At 43.1% G+C, this 21,305-nt stretch overlaps 2 protein-coding genes and 1 pseudogene across 9 annotated transcripts in view; 2 read left to right on the forward strand and 1 right to left on the reverse strand.

Moving 5' to 3' along the window:
• Kmo (kynurenine 3-monooxygenase) overlaps positions 1-5,590 on the forward strand; it is a 31,769-nt gene extending 26,179 nt beyond the window's left edge. For 5 of the 8 annotated variants that reach the window (XM_006250327.5, XM_006250325.5, XM_039091045.2 and 2 more), the window contains 5 exons: positions 186-268; positions 1,819-1,920; positions 2,008-2,067; positions 2,185-2,259; positions 3,495-3,905. In XM_006250327.5, the coding sequence (XP_006250389.1) occupies positions 186-268; positions 1,819-1,920; positions 2,008-2,067; positions 2,185-2,259; positions 3,495-3,671 (497 nt within the window). In that variant the 3' untranslated portion in view covers positions 3,672-3,905. Of the gene's footprint in view, positions 1-185; positions 269-1,818; positions 1,921-2,007; positions 2,068-2,184; positions 2,260-3,494 lie in introns of those variants that run through there. The other 3 variants (XM_039091044.2, NM_021593.2, XR_005492281.2) reach the window with 3 other exon arrangements.
• A 451-nt stretch (positions 5,591-6,041) lies between these two features.
• Opn3 (opsin 3) overlaps positions 6,042-21,305 on the reverse strand; it is a 30,517-nt gene continuing 15,253 nt past the window's right edge. The window contains exons 2-4 of the mRNA NM_001191933.1: positions 8,852-9,171; positions 7,188-7,439; positions 6,042-6,768 (exon numbers count right to left, since the gene is read on the reverse strand). Of these exons, the coding sequence (NP_001178862.1) occupies positions 6,505-6,768; positions 7,188-7,439; positions 8,852-9,171 (836 nt within the window). The 3' untranslated portion in view covers positions 6,042-6,504. The remainder of the gene's footprint in view (positions 6,769-7,187; positions 7,440-8,851; positions 9,172-21,305) is intronic.
• Positions 10,214-14,944, forward strand: LOC134481596 (small ribosomal subunit protein eS1-like; annotated as a pseudogene).

Consider the following 21,305-nt stretch of genomic DNA (forward strand, 5'->3'; position numbering starts at 1 on the left):
CAGAGGATGACATTAGATCTGAGCTGGAGTTACAGATGGTCGTGATCCAACCAAAGTGGGTGCTGGAAACTGAGCTCAGGACCTGAAGGAGCAGCCAATACCCTTAACCACTGAGCCATCTCTACAGCATTGTTTTGGTAAATTGTTTTAAATATATGTACATTTTATTTAATTTTGGTTTCTAGGTGTGTGCCTTCCTGAATTCTCAAGATTTAGGATTCCTGATGACCATGCAATTTCAGACCTGTCTATGTACAATTACATAGAGGTGAGCGAAGTTTGGCTCCACTCAGTGAGATGGTTCACTTGTAGACTAGATGTCTTTTTTTGTTTTCCTGTGCTCTGGTCCTATCTCCTACATAAGAATATGTATGGACAAGAACACACATGTACATACACAGACTCATGTGAGCATGTGCATGTACACACACACACACACACACACACACACACACACACACACACACACAGCATTCTTTAAACATAGGTAGAGTGTTACTATGTAGCCAGTGGCAAAAACTCCTACTCCTAATTTAATTTACGCCTACATTTCAGGAATGTGAAGAGAGATGAGGATGACCAAATATCTAAAATTTCACAGATCCAAATTTCAGGCATTTAGGAGTTGGCCATAGTCTATTCTCCTGAAATATGAATTTGAGATACACTAACATAATTGTGGAATCTTGAAACTATTGAATGACTTTTCAACAGGATATCCTGAGTCTTTAGAGTCCCATAGAATTAAAAACAATGCATCATACCAAAGAAATTCTTCACCAGAAAGCTGAGCACTTTTAAGGCTTACACATTCATTCCATTTTAAGCCAATCACATGAAGATTTCATTACAAATGATTGTTATTATTGCTTTAAAAGTACTGGATTGAAAATAGTTACGCAATAAACAGGAAAACATTGACGATTCCCGTTTCTCTTGAAGACAGAGAGAAATAACGTGGGCGTCTACTTATACGTAATTGTGTCTCACATGATGGCATTCTGGAAGACACTGAAAGACATTGCTGATATTTACTGCCTGACTCTAAAAATAGGTCACAGGCTGAGAGATAATTCTGAGTGAGGGCGCTTGCTGCTCAAGCATGCAGGCCTGAGTTCCTTTCCCCAGGATGCATGGAAAAAGAACTGGGTGTGGCCATGGCCTTGTAGCTGCAGAGTACGAGAGTCTCGTCTAATGTCAGCATAACTCCAAGTTCTTTGAGAGACTTTGCCTCCTGGAATAAGGTGGAAAGTGATAGAACAGGATATCATTCTAGTCTCTGTGTGCATGTTCATATAGAAGTGTGCACACCTATGCATGTGTGCGTGCATGTACATGCTCATGCATACACACACACACACACACACACACACACACACACACACACACACACAGTAAAACCCAGATGGCTACAACACTTTTGTTCTAAGAAGTAATATAAACAAGGATAAACGCGGCTGTAAGTAATCCTTATCGCCATGAACAAGGTTGTCCATTAAGTAGCGGGCAACAGAAATTCATCAAAGGTCACTAGAAATTCTGGTTTGATAAGTCTTTTGTTGAAACAAAGAGTTTTATATTGTAATTGTCTTCTGAGTAAAACCAGACTCGATTTTGTACATTTCCAAGGCAATGTCTTGAAATTCTTGAAATTTCTTAAGAGAGCTTGGAAGTAACTATTATGAAAATGAGATTATTTGACTCTTTTGTTAGCCTCCATTATTGTGACAACTGTGAGTGAAGAACAGTAGTATATTGTTGTAAGGAAATAGAGGTGCTTCACTCCGGGCATTCTCTTTAAGACTCCTGTCATTACAGATGCGAGCGCATGTCAACTCTAGGTGGTTCCTGTTTCAAAGGCTCCTGGATAAATTTCTTCATGCACTAATGCCATCCACTTTCATCCCTCTCTATACCATGGTAAGGACTGTATTAAACACTCCCCCTCATTAGAGACCTCTGCTTAGCTCTTAAAGAACTCAGTGCATGTTTTAAATCTCCCGGCAGGTCGCCTTCACCAGAATAAGATACCACGAGGCAGTGCTGCGCTGGCATTGGCAAAAAAAGGTTGGAAAAGCAACATTGAAAAACGTGATGTGTTGAAATGTCATACAGTTTCATGGCCATATTGATGTTAGGGAAATATGGACGTGACAGGGCAGAGACATTATGCTTATCTTCCAGATAAAACCTGTCTCGAGTCTACAGACTGTGGAACATGCACTCTACCTATGGGGGTGGGGAAGCAAAGAGAACTTGGTAAGGGAACTGTGACTGCTATTTCTCAGCTTTTTACTTCGAATTAGCGACATGATCCGTTCCTGACTTTTGCATTAGGTGGTATCTTTGTGGGCTTAACTTGTAAAATTAGACCCAACTGTGTCATTTATAAAACACTACCTGGCGAGATGTCATGTAGAATGCAGTGATGCACATATTTAGAACCATTTGACCCAGAGGTACCATTGAATGCAATTCTGATTCCTGACTGCTTCAGGGAATTTTATAACTGTATTTGTTTATAGTTTTATTGGATTCATATATACTGCACCAGATACTGTGACGAACAAGATGCTGTCCCTACCCTACATGTGGTTCCGGGGCTAATAGAAAAGGTTGACAAATATGGTGGAGGATGCTTCATGAACCACTGCAAGGAGAAGATGGGTGTAGGCCAGAGAATAAAGACTGAAGAAACACAAGCCAGGAGGCCCCGGGAGTAAGAATGGCTATGTGGAAGTTGGAGAGTCAAGTAGGTCCCTTCAGCATCCTGCTGAAATGGGAAGAAGATGCATTTAAGAAAATCTAGAGACCTAAGAAGGCTGAAACACCCAGCCTAGGAATTTAGATAGATACCCTTCACTGTGTAGGGAATGGCTTGGAAAGAATTAAGATCTATCTGTGAGCTCTACCTCTATAAAAATGAATAACATGGGGCTGAGAAGGCTTGTCAGTGGGTAAAGTGCTTCCTGAAGTGCACGCCCCCCAGTGCTCACATAAAAACTGGACATAGCACACATCTGCTTGTTCTAGGGGTTTGGGTGGGGCCTATTCCAGGGACTTGCTGGCCAAAACAGTGAGTTTCAAGTTCAGTCAGAGGCCCTGTCTCAAAACAGTAGATCAGAGAGAGAAGGGGAAAGCCATCTGACATTGGCCTCTGCTCTCTACATGTGTACACACTGGCAAGTGTACCTCCCATGTGTGCACACACAACACACATATACACACATATATACCAAATAAAATAGAGTTCCTGACCTCAAAGATATAAACAGACAAAGGAGAAGAGCCAGTGGCAGGCAAACACTGAGGATACGGGTAGGAACTGAACAGAAGTCAAGCAAGTGAGTTGCTGCTTCCAAGTCAAAGCAGTAGAGACCCAAGTGCTTGTCTGTGATGGAGGAGAACAGTGTGCTTGTCTGTGGTGTAGGGACGAAGTTTATTTCAAGGTCCAACCTCTGGATGAATGGTTTTGGATTTTGCTGTACTTGCAGGTGATAAACAGAGGACTCTTTGTCCTTGGGTCCCTGGTAGCCATTGGAAGTGCCTACATACTCGTGCACCACCTGTCCCCGAGACCTCTGGAACTCCTGAGATCTGCCTGGACGGGAACCTCTGGCCACTGGAATAGGAGTGCAGACATTTCTCCACGAGTTCCATGGAGTCACTAGGACAAATGCCCCAGTTCACTATCCATAGTGTCAACGTTCCGGGTAGCAAATGCTTGATTCCTCTTCAATATCAAGGGAGAAACTCATGTTCCCATTGCCGTCTTCAGTTCACTATGGGAAAATCATTGTCAGCATATAATTAAGTTCGGAGTGGAGGGCTGTTTTTACAGTGTCTCATTATTTTGCATGCTTGGACTGGGTTCAATTTTTAAATTTAAAAACACAATAACCAAAGTCTCTTTCACTTCTCAAAAAAATTTTTTTTCCTATAGAGGACAATACAGGATCAAAAACACCAGGACTGAAAACCACAGCTTGCCTGGTGCTAATTCCTCTTTATAGCAGTGGTGGGGTTTGCTAGTTCATAGCCACTTGCTAAAGGTAGAGGTGTGAATGTTCCAAACAGGGTGTTCCAAAGAGTTCCAGGATAAATCTGTTAAATTATTTCCCAGTCCCCAGACCTCAGAATTATTACTGTTTTGAAGATAAGGAAAGGGCTATTAATGGCATCTTAAGTGAAGGATAAGAAAGGGTTGTTAGTAGTAATACATTTATACCAGGGTGGAGAGGAGATGGGAGGGTGTTTTCTAGAAGCATAGAGACGCACAGTTCATTGCATTTCAGACATGCAGAAGTGATTCGTTGACTGTCCCACAGACAGAATCGGAAGTTAACTTCATCATCAGAGACTGGGACACTTAGAAATTCTTTTCATTGTCAATTTTGAGAGCTACAATAATAGTTATCTAGGAAATCCAAAACTGAGGTTATAAAGATAAAACAATTTGGCATTTTCCATAATGCCAAAAGCATCCTCGAGTCTTAACAGTCTATGTTTGAGGTGTAGGGAAAGAAAAATCATTCTTTTCCTGGTAAGGGATGTAGCTCAGTGGGGAGTGTAGCATGGGTAGAGCCCAGGGTTAGATTCACCAGCACTGCAAAAATAAACAGAACAATAGTTTAGGAGCATGCATGTATATTTCATATGGACATGGGAAACGCTCAGAAATGAGCTGACTTAGGGGCTAGGGAGATGGCTCAGCTGTTAAGTATGTGTGCCACTCCTGAAGAGGCTCCTAGTTCCGTCCCCAGCACCCATTTCAGGCAGCCCAGTTGGAACTCCAGCTCCAGGAGATCCAACCCCTCTGGCTTCCTTGGGCCCCTGCACCCATGTGCATATAACCACACATGGCTCCACAAGGGAATTAAAAGTCTTTAACAATCATAATTTCTGGAAGAGGCAAGGGGGTGTATGGGAGGAGTTAGACGGAAAAAAAGTAAGGGAGGAAATGATGCAATTTAAAGTTAAACAAAAGAATAGTTAAAAGGGGGGATCCATGTGATATGCAACATTGTTGGGAAATAGCTTAAATAAAAATCTAGTACATTAAAAAAAATTTAAGAGACACGGGAGCTGGCTTACAAAGTTCTAACTCCTGTCATCTTCAACAGGAAGTAAACTTTTAGATGAGAAAAAGGGGAAAGGATCGAAATTCCTAGGGTAGCAATCCTTAGGGGGTCGCCTTAGAAAGTGGGGGGAGGCTTTTCTTCTGCTTCTCAGTGACTTCCAAATCAAGGTAACCCTGCAAATTGGAGCACATTTGAGGGCTATTCTGTTCTCTCCCAGGAATGAACAATGACACGTGGGGAGGTCTCTTCACTCACATGGAGCCTATATAAGCAATGAAAACTAAAGAATCCATTGGATGGAGCTGGTGAGGTGGCTCACTGAGAAGAGGTGCTTGCTGTGGTTTGATCTCTGGGACCCACATGGTGGAAGGAGAGAACGCATTCCCACAAGCTGTCCTCTGATTTAGTGTATGTGTGCATACATGCACAGTATGACATGAATGTGTGCACATATGCACACATACACTAAATAACTCAACATAATAAAATATAAATAATAATAATACACAGTATTAGCATGCTAAAATATTTATCGTGTCCTGTCTCTGAAGGTTTACTGGGAACTCCTCCTCTGGGGCAGAACTTTTGACAGAATAGTGGGAACTTAAAAAAAAGAAAGGAAAATTGGTCGAACTGACTTCTGAGAGGAATAGACGGAGGAATCGATCAATCAATACCCCTTTCCCATGCCTGTTCTCCACTGTGGTACCAATGGTTCACAGGACCACTGCGAAGTCCCTTTGCTTCTCTACAGTGCTTCCTACAGAATCCTCTGGAACTGACTTTCTTTTTTTTTTTTTTTTTTTTTTGGTTCTTTTTTTCGGAGCTGGGGACCGAACCCAGGGCCTTGCGCTTCCTAGGTAAGCGCTCTACCACTGAGCTAAATCCCCAGCCCCTGGAACTGACTTTCTTGATCTGAAGCCCTCGCAGCTGTACCACACACATGACAACAGCCTCTGGTTTTCAGATAAAAGTGGGGGTTGATTTATTATCTCAGTAGATTGAATTGGTCAAACACACAACATGGCACAAAATAGGACCCAATACTGCAACATACTCCAGATGTCCAGTCATTGTACACGTGTATGTGAGACAGTTAGTTTTATAGTGGGACACATTTGATAGACAAAATGTATTATGTGCTTTGGCAAATACAGTCGTTCAAATATTAAATCCTGGCATAGGAGACGGTGGTGCCAGACGCTCATCTTGTGCCACCAGGAGTTTCTCAAGTTAAAAAGCACCCATTGAGTTAAAGTAATTTGTCTTGCTCCGTCACTTCTTGAAGACAGACAGCGCATGGGCCATTCGGATTCCCTGCAGGGCCACAGAGATTCTGTCACTGTTATACCAAATGGGAACTCTGGGGGGCACTCCTGACAGGGCCACTGTGTCGCAGCTGAGGTAAGACTGTCTTCCGTTCTCATAAAGGACGCACTTGGATTACATCGACCTTAGATGCGCTGCTTCTGTCGCTGTCCTCGACTGACAGGGACTCATCACTGGTGATGATGAAGATGATGGAGGAAGAGTTAAATGTCACTTTCTTCTTTGGCCTGTCCCCATCTTTCTGTGACATCACAATGGGCCTGATCTGCATTTCACTCTCAGCTGCTGGGAGGTTTTTAGCAGGCCTCTGGCATCTCAGCAGGCGGAAACAGAGGAGTTGCAGAAGGGACCTCCGAAACTGCAGAGGAAAGTGGAGCGATAAAGTCGATTATTAAGTTGTTATTTGTGTGTATGTGTGTGTGTGTGTGTGTGTGTGTGTGTGTGTGTGTGTGTGTGCGTGTGCGTGCGTGTGTACATCTTATACCTGAAGAGGCCAGAAGAGAACACTGTATACCCTGGAGTATGAGTTACAGGCAGTTGTGAACCACCCGACAGGGATATTCTGGAACTCAAATTCTGCTAGAAGAGTAACAGGCACCCTTAGCCTCTGAGCCTTCTCCCCGCCACATTCCCTCAAAATTCTTGACTTAGGTTCTTTTTCTTTAGATTGGTTGATTTATTTATCCTTGACACTGTTCTAAGTTGTCACTCAGAAAAATCTATTTCTACTTATTACCCAGGGTAAAAAAAAAAAAAGTCTGTAATGCCAGAGCTTACCTTTCTGATCATGAAGATGTAGATAACTGGGTTGTACACAGTGCTCGATTTAGCAAAGAGATAAGAAACGATAGACACAGTTGGGGTGACCAGGTGTCCATAGCCATTGACCACCAAGAAGCGGGTTACAACATAAGGCATCCAGCAGGTGAGAAAGACAAAGGCCATCAAAAAGCACATCTTGGCAACTTTCTTTTCGTATCGCAACATCTTGATCACTTGAATTGTCTGAAGATCTTCAACACAGCGAAGCTGCAGGGAGAAAGGATCAGACTGAAAATGGCCCCTTTCCTTTTGGAACAGACAAGCGGCCACCATTGTTCATCCTGACTTGGTGGAAACAAAGTACAGGACCACAGGAGGTTGACTTCTGACCTAAAGCTTGCAGCTGGGCCTGCCTTTATCTCTCAGGTCTTTACTTCCTTCAACTAAAGCCTACTGTGGTTGAGTTGAATGAATAGCCCCTTAGAATTTTCTATGGTGTGTGTGTGTGGGGGGGGGGGGTGGAAGGGAGAAGGACAGGGAGGGAAACATGGAGAGGATGGGCACATGCACACATCTGAGCACATGTGTGGAGCTCAGAGGACAACCTCCAGTGTAGGCCCCCATCTCCCACCTTGTTTCAGATAAGATGAGGTCTCTCAGCTAGCCTACAAGTTTCAAGAGATTCTCCTGCCTCAGCTTCTCATCTTGCTATAGAACTGCTTGCATTACAGATACACATTACTGCACTATACCTGGCTTTACATAGATTTTGGGGATCCGAACTTTATCCACAGGAACCATCTCATTAAATTCCCTTTGATGGTTTTCAAATGCTTTTCTAACTTACTTAATGAAGGTAAAATAAATTATTTTATCTAGATTTTCAAGTCCCCAAAAGACAACCCAAAAGGTGTGTGGTCTTTCATGATAGAGGAAACTGTTTTGTTGAGCACTGATTGATAAATTCTCCAGTCAGGTCATAGGTCACAGACCTGTGCCGTGATGGGCAATCTATAGAGAGAAGCCTGTAGCTCAAAACAATTGTTTGCTTGGAGCTCTCTGCTCCAATAATGGCATAAGCTGAAGTCAAATCTCTTTGTTAGTCACTTCACCCCTTCTCTTAGATCTACTCCTGCTGATCAGCCATACAGACATATGCATGTACATGAGCATATACATGACCCTAACAAACATACAGCAGTTGGGAACGGGCACGTGGCTCAAATTAATGTTGCCATGTGCTGGGCCCATATCAATTACTGCATTCTCTTCCTGGCCAGTTCCCACATGCGAGCTGATCAGTGTGTGTTCCAGGCTTTACACCTCTCCCAATCTCTCATAAGTGGGTTCGTGTGATCTTGAAATGAATCTATGGAAATTGTAACTTTCCCTGTCAGAATTCTTAACTGTCGGGAGTGCTGTGGGGTATAGGTTGGAACTGTCCATCCGCCTTTTCTTGCTTCTTTTGGTGTCAGAGGGTGGTACATAGAGAGCAATTGTCATCCCTCGCTGATCTTAGGGAATGACTCACAGGGCAAGTTCTACCAGAGATGAAGGCCCATAGAGTCTTTCAATTCTGGATGACTAACTGATCATCTAGGAAGAGTTTTATTGTTTTTTCCATCAGATGACAGATATGGACATGGTTTGGAGAGGGACATCAGCAGCCTTCAACTCACCATTCGAACAGAATACAGAATATGACCGTAGCAATGGGCTATGATGCCCATGGGCACCACCAGACAGCCAAGAAACAGGAAGAGCACAAAGGAGGAGTCGTTGGCATCCTTGGATTTCCAGTCCACAGTACAGCCCAGTCCATGTACATCGAGGATGTACCTGTTCCAGCCCAGGAGAGGCGCTCCTGCCCATGCCAAAGAGTAGAGCCAGATATAGGTAATGGCCCTCCAGGCCCAGGAAAAATTGATCACTCTGGCATGTACCACACGGATATAACGTTCATAAGCCAGCACAGTGAGGGTGGTAATGGAAACAAACCCTGCAAGACAGAAGGGAAAAGTAGAGTATGAATGGGGAGAAAACCCCTGGAAAACCACATGTCCCATCACAAACACTGTGCAGAGAATCTGAAGCCAATGGGATATTCTAGAAATAGCAAGATACTCAAAGTGGTAACAAATCAGGCTCCCCAGGAAAATCAACTAGCAATGCATTTACCTATAAAAGAAAATGAAGAATAAAAATGGCATGTGGATTGTAGGACAAAGACCAAAGCCCTGAAATGAGCCCAGTCCCAAAAGACGCAGCCTCTGCCCAAAGTTCTGCTAAATGGAACGAGCAGAAAAGCCCACCAGCTCCCACATCCACCCACTCTCCATTTCAGGGCCAGCCATGACATGAGGTCCAGCCAGGAGAGGAGCTGCACTTTTTCACCACACTGTCTACACCAATATGTTTAGAACCCTCTAGGACCACAAGGCAAAATAAATCCTTCTTCGTTTAAATTGTTTGTCAAGTGTTCTTGTCAGTAATACAGAAGTAAACAAAGCAGCCTGAATAGACAAGAAGAGCTCCCATACCGCAATGCCACACCATGCCTGGCATGTCCCTTTGCAACCTGGGGCTCTCACAGGGAAGGAAAACAAGACTGGTCTTCAGAGGCGTTAGAGAAAGGATTGAAGAAGCTGAAGGGGCCTGCAACCCCTTAAGAACAACAATACCAACCAACCAGAGCTCCCAGGGACTAAACCACCATCCAAAGAGTACACATGGACAGACCCATGGCTCCAGCTGCATATGTAGCAGAGGATGGCCTTGTTGGGCACCAATGGGAGGAGCAGCCCTTGGTCCTACCAAGGCTTCCCCCCCCCCCAGTGTAGGGGAATGTCAGGGTGGGAAGAGGGAGTGGTTGGGGAGGGGAACACCCTCATAGAAAAAGGGGGAGAGGGATGGGATAAGGGGCTTATGGACGGGAAATCAGTTAAGGGAATAACATTTGAAATGTAAACAAAAAATATTCAATTATTTTTTTAAAAAGGGGGGGTGGGTGGGAAGGCAGCATGAAGGTGTTGGGGGCCCTGTTATGAGGTACATGAACTGCTTTTGGCTCTCTGAGCAGCACGATGATGGTTGGCAAGAACAAGCACCTGACGAAAGGTAGCAAGAAGGGAGCTAAAAAGAAATTGGTTGATCCATTTTCTAAGAAAGTCTGGTCCCGCTGTGAAAGCTCCAGCAATGTTCAATATTAGGAACAGGGGGAAACACCAGTCACAAGGACTCAAGGGACCAAAACTGCATCTGATGGCCTCGAGGGTCGTGTGTTTGAGGTGAGACTTACCAATCTACAGAATGATGAAGCTGCATTTAGAAAATTCAAGCTAATTACTGAGGACGTTCAGGGCAAAAACTGTCTGACTAACTTCCATGGCATGGATCTTACTGGGGACAAAATGTGCTCCATAGTCAAAAAGTGGCAGACCACCATGATTGGAGCTCATGCTGATGTCAAGATGACCGACGGGTACTTGATCTGACTCTTCTGTGTTGGTGTCACTAAAAAAAGCAACAACCAGATAAGATGTCCTTTGTGCAGCACCAGCAGGTCTGCCAGATGTGGAAGAAGATGATGGAAATGATGACCGGAGAAGTGCAGACAAACGACTTGAAGGAAGTAGTTAGTAAACTGATTGTAGACAGCATTGGGAAAGACATAGAGAAGACGTGCCAGTCCATTTATCATCTCCATGATGTCTTTGTTAGAGAAGTAAAAATGGTGAAGGAACCCAGGTTTGAGTTGGGAAAACTCATGGAGCTCCATGGTGAAAGCCTAGTTCTAGCAGAACAACTGGTGATGGGGCAGGAGCTAAAGTTGAACAGGATGGTGAACATAAACCACCAGTCCAAGAACCTGCCTAAGATCCAGAGTTTTACTAGTGACAAATAAAAAGTCCTACTTCTGGGGGGAAAAGGGAGTTATGTGGACCAATCTCAGCACTCTGACTACCTTGTTGCATGGCTTCCAGAGAGTAAGATGATGTCTCAGGTCCTAGATTTTTGTTTACATTATAGATTTCTGTGGGTAAAAAAGTGAAGAGACACCTGGCTTGTGAATTGGCAAAACAGTTACTATTCACTGGAACCATGTGTTTCACATGTGTAAGGGTGGAGGGGCAGCGTTATTCCGTCGTCTGATACATACACCGTTAGTAACTGCTGAGTATGTACTATTTCTGGAACAAAAGAAGCCTGGGTTTGGGAACACAGTATGAAGAAACAGCACTTCAGAAAGCAGAGACTGACAGAAAATGGCACATATATACCTCAGTTCAACCTATAGTAACAGATTCAGTTAAATTAGATGTGTTATTTCAGAAATCAGCTTTAGTCTAGTAAAACCTTACACCAGGAATGACATACCTTTTAATTATTTATCTAAAAAGATGAGAAGCTAAGGAAGTTGAGTTTTAAAATATAGTTGACTCTATGAACCTTATAAATATTATTAATAAATATAATGATATTTAATTTTATGATTAACTTCAAATGTTAAAGTTTGACGTTTAATTTGTCATTGATTTCCATTAGATATGATTTAGAAAAACATTTAGAAAAAGAATTTCACTGTTGTAAGTTAAGTCTCAAAATAAGAGATGAATAAATGAATTTTTGAAGGCAAACCAAAACACTGGCATAGTAACTGGGCATAGGGATATGATTATGTTCAAGTGTAACTCATTTATTCAGTTATTGACCATTTACTGTCAATCTACATTCCTATCAGAAGCCAGAAAGTAGGCATAAAGTCCTAGAGATAACAATTTGTCATACAGGACTTCAAGTGCAATGGCAAAACCAAGAAAATCAGGAAGTCAGTGAATAGCAATGAGTGCAAAGGTACGGAAAAGCACAGGGCCAAGAGAGAGGACACAGGGCAGGACATTGACTTATGGTGGGAAGGGGCAGGAGCAAGGCCTGCCTTTCTCAGATCCTGCTGGGCAGGACCTGTGGATAAATGAACTGTAGCTGTAGTCTGATTAGTCTTTCACAGTGTTCCACTTGAAATGACCTAAACTACAGTCCCCAGTTGTTGCATGAAATATAAAAAAAGGGCACCACCCCATGCTAATGCCAGCTACTCTCTGGCCCGGGGGCAGCCTCCATGGCTAGCCCCATGTGGTGATCACCCATCTCCAAGCTTCTCTTGCTGTGGATTCTCACATTCCCACCCATCCAGCCCCTGCGGTTAGAAGTCACAAATCCCCGTAACCCAGTAAAATCAAAACTCTAGAGGCTCGTAATTTATCAATCAGATTTATATCGATAAATTCTCACCCCACAAAACGTCCACACAATGAACTCAGCCAATTGATATAAACTGCCCACCTAGATAAGACAAATTGTCCTGTAATTATCTATCCCTTATAAGATATTCATAGCTTCCTATGGCTATTTAAGAGAATCTGGATCATCCTTCTCTCCCTCCATTTTCCTTCCTTCTCTGTCTCTCTGTACTCTCTGTACTTGTCTCTAAAATTCTCAGCCCGCCTTCCTCACAACTGCCCAAGCACAGGTTCTCTCCTGGTTCACACCTACAGGTGTGCCTGCCCTCATCTGCATACACACAGCAATCTACACCCAGTGATATATTAGCAATCCCTCCACCACTCTGTGGTTCTGAGTAAAAAATATTTACTATAGACTGGGAAGATGGATCAGTTAGTAGAGTGTTTGCCATGAGGACCTGAGTTGATTCCCAAGACCTACACAGAAAGTCAAGCATATCTATGTGACAGCCTGTCCAGTGAACTCCAGGCCTGTAAGAGACCCTGTCTCACAAAACAAGGTAGAGAACAGAGTTGACAGTGGCTACTGACCTCTGACCTACACTCCATGGTGCGCGCGCGCACACACACACACACACACACACACACACACCTGAACACATTTATCCTCTCACACACAGATTGTATGCTGTCCTCTACTTAGTCCTAGAGCTTTCCCCAGGAAGGTGAGGGTGGATGGGCTGTCTTGTCTCTGCTTTCCAGTCATCTCATCAGGTTATCGGGTGTTGAGTCTCATTATTTCATGTAGTACAGACATTAAGAACAATATGGAATGCAAAAGAAGTGGTGGAGACTGTTTTGAGAACCAAACTCTGATCGGGAGTCTATGGCTTTCTCCATACCATCGTGTGTTTGCTCTCATGTGTACTATAAGGCAAGGGAGGAGGAGTCCAGACAGTTTTGTGAAGGAGTAGTCCAATATGAGTGGGGAAGGCCGAGAGGGAAAGGGGTGGATATGACCAAAGCACCATCATATATATGTATAAACTGGGATAATTAATGCCCTTAAGGAAATCCATTATATACCAGCAAAATTCTATATGAAGGGCTCCAGGCTGACTAAAACCAAAATGAACCCCATGGTTTTGCCTTCATGCCACCTACTGGCAGAAGAAGGAGACTGACTTCTCCACTCCCCCTACAGATGATCTTAGCTAAAGCTATGTTGGTAAGGTGTGGGAAGTGACTATTTTAGGACTCAACTAGACCTTGAAAGACTTAGAGGTGTGGATCCTTCTCATCTGGTTGCTCAGGCATTCCCATAAAAGCAAGGCTAACTCTATGCAGCAGGAGAGGGCAACACGAGATGGACAGAGCCATTTTATGTTAGGGATAAGACACAGTAATGAGCTAATGAAAAGAGCAATCCCCGTGGACTGCATGGTGGGGGGGGGGGCAACCTTACAAAGATATACCTGAAATGGATCATGAAAGACAGAAGTATTGGGTGGATACTTCTCCGTGGAAAAGAATAAAAACGCAACATGAGCTCCCTGGGACTGTGGTGTCAGTCCTAAACTCACATCAAGTGACTGGCTGTGGTCCCCAGCAGGGATCCCCAAAGGGTGATTCCACTTTACAAACACAGCTTTTGGCTCCCTTCTGAGTGCAGAAAGAGGTGGGGTGACTGCACCTGTTGTTCATTTAGATGCTACCTGCCAATGACAACCTCCTTCTGCCCAGCACCACCCACAGGAAACAGACTGATACGCAACAGTCCAAAAAGTAAACTGGTGACGCCTGTAAACTTGCCAAGGTAATCTGGGAGCATGAGCTGGGTTTATTAAAACATTAGAAGAATCAGACCAAAGAACTTATTAAACACACCAGGCCAGCAAAGAGTGAAGCACTCTCATCTAGACCCTGTTTGGAGGACATGGCCCTGTGACAACCACACTGACCTGTCACTGGATCATCCACCAAGGGGTGGACAGGATGAGAACAACTGCCTTTGGTGCCTCAATCCAGCTGGGTTCTCCATTGCTGGACACTGGCCTATTCAAATTGCTGTCTGTCTGTGGACTGGTTTTAGGTGCACATACAGCAAGACAAACTAGGTCTTCTTCGTGGACATTCGTGGACTTTTAAGGGGAAAGCCCCATTTGCCATCTGATGTCTATGTATGAATCAGCATATTGAACTCAGGCAATGACGCTTGGCAGGAAATGCTTCTACATGCTGTGTTGTCTAGCTGGCCTTCACTGATAAAATGTAATAGCATTCATCCACGTTTTAAATTATCCTGTGCTGTAATCCTGGAGACTTCCTCCTTCCTGGATGGCCACACTCCATGGTCTGACTAACTTTTGAGAAGGGGAAGGAGCAGGCCTTTGTGAAGTGGGAGAAGGATGACAGAGGAAAGTAGAACCTTAGGGACCAGAAGCAGATCACCAAGGAAGAACGCAAAGGGAAATAGAGCGCGGAGAACTAGGTACCTGTTAACAAGCTCCGTGCAGCCATTGGGTGGGTCTGTGTACCCTCAGACCCCCGCACACAGTGTTCTATAAAGTCGGCTTTCAATGGTGCTGCTCACATCATGCCCACATTGCCAGCTACTGGGAACTGGCAGCTTCGATAAATGCTGACAACAATCTCTTAGCGATCAGGAGACAGCTGTGCAAGCAGCTGCAGGAGTCATGTGCTGTGTCTGGAACCTGGTGAAATCAAGGGAGGCGGGGCTTACTTTGCCTGAGGAATACTGGGAGGGGCTATAAAAGAGTTGGATGTTGAATTGATGAATATGAAGATTTATGGAGTTGGTGCAAATGTGGTAGGAAGCAGACAAAGCTGAGGGCTGGGGAGATGGATCTGTAGATAAAGTGCTTGCTGGGTAAGTGTCAGGAGCTGAGTTCTGATCCCTACAACCCACATAAAAGTGGATGCAGTTACACAATCTGTAATCCCATAACTTCTATATGTAAAGTGGGGTGTAGACAAGAGAATCCAGGGAAGCTTCAAGGCCAGCTAGCTTGTCATAAGAAATGGTGAACAAGAGACTCTTGTCTCAGAGGTGGAAGGCAAAGACCTAGACACGAGGTTGTTCTCTGATGTGTGTGTACCAACACTCCTGCATAAGAACACACACACACACACACACACACACAAACATATATACACCCATCATACATACATACATACATACATACATACATACATACATACATAAGAATTTAAAAGCTGAGATGCAACAGAGGCATTTAAATGCTAACTCTCTGCATCAGCTTGAGTCAAACAGTTCTTTGAGACACAGCTTGATTATGTAACCATTTACAGCATTTGCCAACAAGCTTACAACATATACACTGCACAGTAGGTGCCATGCTAGAAAATAAGCTAGAAATGATAAAGAGAAAGTATATGAAACAATGCGATAAAGTCTATAGGATTTAAATAAATAAAGGAATATGTTTGAGGCTTATTTGCCTATATTAAATTACAGATTTTTTTCATAATTATCCATTTGACCCCAAGATGGTTAACATATCTAGGAAAAAACAAAATGCTCTCTCTCTCTCTCTCTCTCTCTCTCTCTCTCTCTCTCTCTCTCTCTGTTCGTGTGTGTGTGTGTGTGTGTGTGTGTGTGTTCTCCTGCTTTATTTAGAATGTGAATGAACTTGGTAGAATGTTAATGCGTGAGGCGTTAACATTGTACACTTGAGAATAAAATTGCTTCAGGTTGGTGCAGAGTAAGCAGAAGGCACAGAAATGGAGAGTGCTCTTGAACTTCAATACAGGGTAGTCAAATACTCAAGAACAGCGTTATTTTCTACTTTGGCCACTAGATGGTCACATCTAGTTGCATATTTCTAGATCACTGTCAAGACTGAACAAGCAACATTGTAACAGAACAAATGCTTAGAGCCGGATGTCTGTATCTGTTAGAAGAGGTAGTGTGGTAGGGCTCCATTGGAAGTAGGACACACCCACTTCAAGGAAAGTGGTAGAGGAAACTCCTTGGTAGATTGAGGAGACCTCCTGTGGGCAACTGGTAGTTTAACCTCCTGAGAGACAAGAAGTCAGGGAGATGGGGTGAGCCTGCGGATCCAGGAAGAAGTGAGGCTGAGCTTTGCTTATCTGCATAGGATAAGGCAATGGAAACTAAGGCATTTGAAGGCTACTTCATAAAGAAGCTACTTTGTTCCTTTTGTGGAAAACAAAACCTGCTACCTTTTACATTATAGGGTTAAGTAGGGTAAAAAAAAACATTAAATTTTTTAAGGAAGTCAGTTTTCAAAAATGAAAAAAATGCTGCTAAGGCCAGCACTTCTTTTAACATCAAGGCTGCCCTCTGTGCTCAAAACTGCATCCGGGCCAGCAACTGTGTCACTTCAAATTAGCCAATGAGAGGTGGAGATCTGACCACTTTGAACAAGGCACAGGATCCTTTTATGTTAGGATTAAAAATACAGCAGGACCCTGACTGGGTGTGCTTGCCTGCTTGATTAAGTACCCATCTGAAGAAATAAAACTGTGTTTGCTTTGGAAAAAAATACCCTTTGGATCATATGATCATTTTAGTGAGGCCCTGGTCCTGTTTCTTACAATTAGCAGCCTTTACTCATATTTGAACATTAAGGAGTAGAGGTCCGTTTAATATTTGAAAACACCTGATTGATATTTTAAACAAGGTTGCCACTCTCTGATACTTCGTTTAGATGTCTATTTGTTGGGAAAGCTTCCACACCCTTTCACCAACAGTTAATTAGTTCATTCTAACCCACTAACACAGAGAAGCAGACTACTTAGAGTGTGTCAGGGTTGGTTCTGAGCAGCTCCTGGATGGTTTCAGTTAGTCCTCTCAACACTATGATACATAGGAAGTACCGTTACCATTGTCATTTAACTGAGCCAGTGTTCAAGCCACAGAGCTTGCTTTCAAAGTCCAAGCTTGGGACTCATCAACATTTCCCTGCAAGTAAAGTAGGGTGTTCAGAAAGGAGACTTGATCTGCTCGCTGCTGAATGCATGCATTCCATCACCATGCTTAGCTGCAGTATTCAAGTCATTTGGTAAACTTTTCCAAGCTGTTGGAATGCTCAGTTTCCATTTAAGCAATAATTCTCCAAAACACCAATATGACAGTTGTTTGATTTATCTTATTTAGGTTAAAAAAATGTTCTAATGAATGACCTCTTTCATATCTACTTCCTACTGTCTCTCAATTTCCATTTTCAACTATTTCTTCTAAAACACAAATCTTTCTGGACAGTACTCAAGATCCAGTTCCAAAACCAAGGAAGAATAGCATAAAAGCTAGAACTCTTTAAAGTGTGTTTTTAAAAGTTTGCTTAAAAAAAGTAGAAGCTGAAAGGATGGTTCAGTGGTAAAGAGTCACTGTCGCAGAGGACTCAGGTTTTGATCCCAGCATCCACCTTGTGGCTCACAGCTATCTATAACTTCTATTCCAGGGGATCAGACATCAGTGTTTTCGGTTTGTTTTTTTTTAAACCTCTCTGGGTACCAGGTACACATATGGTATGCATGCATATGTGTAGGCAAAATCTCATCCAAATAAAATTTTTCAAAACTATTCTTGGTACCTTAAGCATGCATATTGTTCACTGCCAGATAGAAACAGCCACTCTGTGCCTGTAGTGACTCATAATAAACTGCCTTATTGAAGCCATCAAGTCCCCAAAAGAGAGTCACTTGGCTGGCAGTGTTCATGCTTTGGTCTCTGACTCTATTCTCATAGTTCAAACATCTGCTGCTGTTTCCGGTCTTGTTCATGCTGCTCCTCACTAGTATTGCCTGTGTTTTTGTCCATTAAATATGGTAATTTTTTTAAAGGAAGGAGGGATAATTGTTGATGCAGCTGGTAAAACACTGGGCATGGACACCCTAGACACCCTGTGGTTGCTTGGAAGACACCCACTAGTTCTCTTTCCATGACCTCACCCCACTATTTAGGTCTTCCAATACCAGCTTTCATTGGTCTTCACTCCTTTGACTTCCAGCTCACTCTTTATTTCTCTACAGCCAGACTCAGACAGACACCCCTGTTTTAGACTGTTTACCTTGACCCCGAGTTGGCAGTCTTTTAGCTCTTTTATCCTTCTTTCCAGGTAATTGCTGATCCCTGCAACTGTATAGCCCCATTAGATCCCTCTCCATACTTACTCCTGCTTCCCAGAGGACACTCAAGGAACTCAAGGTGGACAATGTGCTGACTGTATGACTAGCCTGAGGTCACAGGATCTTGCTTAAAATAAAACCCAGATCATCTGGCTGCTGATCAGGGCCTTTTCTGGATTGTTTTTCCTAGAAAGATTTGTCCAAAGAAAGTTGCCTGTGATCAAGAGGGAAGCTTGAGGTCATCTTAAATCCATGAACTCTTGTGAATGAGCTATGGAATGGTGCTAGGGTGCCCTTCCTAGTGCAATGAGTCTAGTTTCTAAGTACACTCCAGCATGCCAGATTAATAATTTGGCACCAAGGGAACAAAATGTAAGATAAGGCAAACAAGAAAATTAAAAAATATTAGGGAAGCCTTAAGGTGTTGGGTTTTTGTGCCTAATGGCACAAAAAGAAGTTGAAAGCCTAAGGAATCTGAGAAGTACCTAATTATATTTCCATTCAGTCACTTTATAATTTATAAAACTCTACAGAGATACAGGGTATACAGCAGATAGTTGCAACACTATTTTAAGTGACTTTATATTATGATGCTATGACTCAACTAGAGAATATCCATCCAGCCTAAGGGACCAGGGTATTTTTCTAAGAATGAAAAACTGAAGAAGTGTGTTCGGGTAAGTAATTAATCAGCTAGAAAATGTAAGCTACCCAGAATCTTAAGAGGAGAATGGGGAAAGAAGATAAGAAGCCTGTGGGATGCGTTAAAGGAAAACATTGATTCATGGCTGGAAAGTAATACTCAGGAACAAAATGTCTATAGCTTAAAGCATTAATTTATCAGGTGGCTATGTGGGAAGTTTAAGGCGAAATCCATGTTGGTGACCAGGATGGGGAATCGGGATACACAAGAAAATCATTTCCTCCAATGTCCTAGTCATACTGAGTCCCCGGTGGCCAAAGCAGGAAGACAAAGAGAACTGGAGTCTAGAGGGAGCGTTATAATTGTTTTGTCCAAGGGCACAAAGCAAGACTAGAAGGTGTCAGAGCAAAGATGGTTTCAGAACCACTCAAGCTTTCAAGCTTCCCTTGCTCACTGCCAAGGGAGGATTTATCTTTCCTTTTCCACGAACACTAAGTCCTTTAGGTCAGAACAGTAGCACCATCCGTAACTGTCCTTCCACCCACCAGCCCATCAAATAGTCACTGTGTATTTCCCAGGAGGCTATCTTAACTGCTGATTCCAATGCTCAGCCCACGAAAACACAAATTGAGTGTGAATCGCTTCCTGTGGTGATTCTGACTTTCAGACCAGCTGACCCAGGTTGGTTTGGATAAATGCCAAATCTCCATTAGTGTAATCTCACAGAGGTTTTGTTTTCGTTTTGTTGTTGTTGTTGTTCATTTTCCAAGATTTTTACCACAGGCCCACTCGTTAGGCACATACACTAGGGTACAGAATCTTTGCGTATCACCCCTATTCCAAAATGCACTGCAGACCTTTGCCTGTGTTACCTGCCCCCTGACCATCTCCATACCCATTTTTTTCTACTCAAGCCCCTGAATTGTTTCCAGCAGTTGTCACACCTGCAGCAGAGCAACACCACCAAGACCTTTGTCTGGGCAGTGTGCTCACAGGAAGACTACTTAAGGAGCTTAGCATGCTATGGGACGGTGTTCAAGAAGTTTCCATATGCGCAGCAGGCCAACAGTTGTTTTCTTTCCTCATTGGGTCATATCATTTTGCTTACCTCTGGATTTGGTGGAAGTAGGGTTCTTTCATCCTAAGACTCTTTCTATATCTTTAAAAATGAACATGTATTTTTCAGTAGAAACACATACATATATGGGCAAACACACACACACACACACACACACACACACACACACACACACACACACACACACACACCTAACATCTATTTTTCTATCAATCTGGAAGATAGACTCAAGTGGGTATAATTTAATGGACAGTTGGGGATGGCAACTGCCAGCTGCTGGGAAATGATTCAGAAAGAAGGTGAATGTCTTTGAATGAGGAATGCGATGGCCAGTCAAGGAAGCTCTGTATTTCTCATGCATCTGTGTAGTAGTGAGTTCAGTTTTGCAGTCTCATGGGCGAAATAATAGGGTTATAGCATGAACGCTGCCTTGGTAAGCAGCAGTGAGGCTCACTGTGCCGTGGTCTCCAGTACTTGGTCTTTGGCAACATGGGATATTGGAAACATCAGCTGGGACGGATGAGTGTCAAGGTTCTTGGGAACCACCAGAGTTAAAATAAGGGGGTAAAGACATTGTTCAAAGGTGTTGGATACTGGTCATGAATGGAGGCTGCAGGGGCATGGTGAGTGGGAGGTCAGTGTTGGGCAAGATGAAGAAATACAGAGGCCATAAAGAACTGAGTTGTGGAGGCTATCATCCTCCTGGCAGGAACCTTGCTGGAGATATAAACTACAATGAGACGAACTTTTGGGATAAGGATCTGCAGGGTGTGGATCCTGAATGGTTTGTCAGTGGCTTATTTCTATGTTGCTTTCTCTTTCGGTTTTACACTGTGGACTTTTGAATCTCTTGCAGTTTCTTATTCATCTGAGGATGGTGCAAGGAGACACTTTAATACTAAGGTCAATTTTGTATCGTTCTCTTTTTTGTGTGACTTTGAATGGGTCAATGGCCAGGAGCTTTTATTTTCTTAACTATTAATAATATGGGGTAATAATACCATCTAAGTATCCACAGAACTGAACTAAAAGTT

This window comes from Rattus norvegicus, chromosome 13 (assembly GCF_036323735.1).
Source record: "Rattus norvegicus strain BN/NHsdMcwi chromosome 13, GRCr8, whole genome shotgun sequence".
NCBI lineage: Eukaryota > Metazoa > Chordata > Mammalia > Rodentia > Muridae > Rattus > Rattus norvegicus.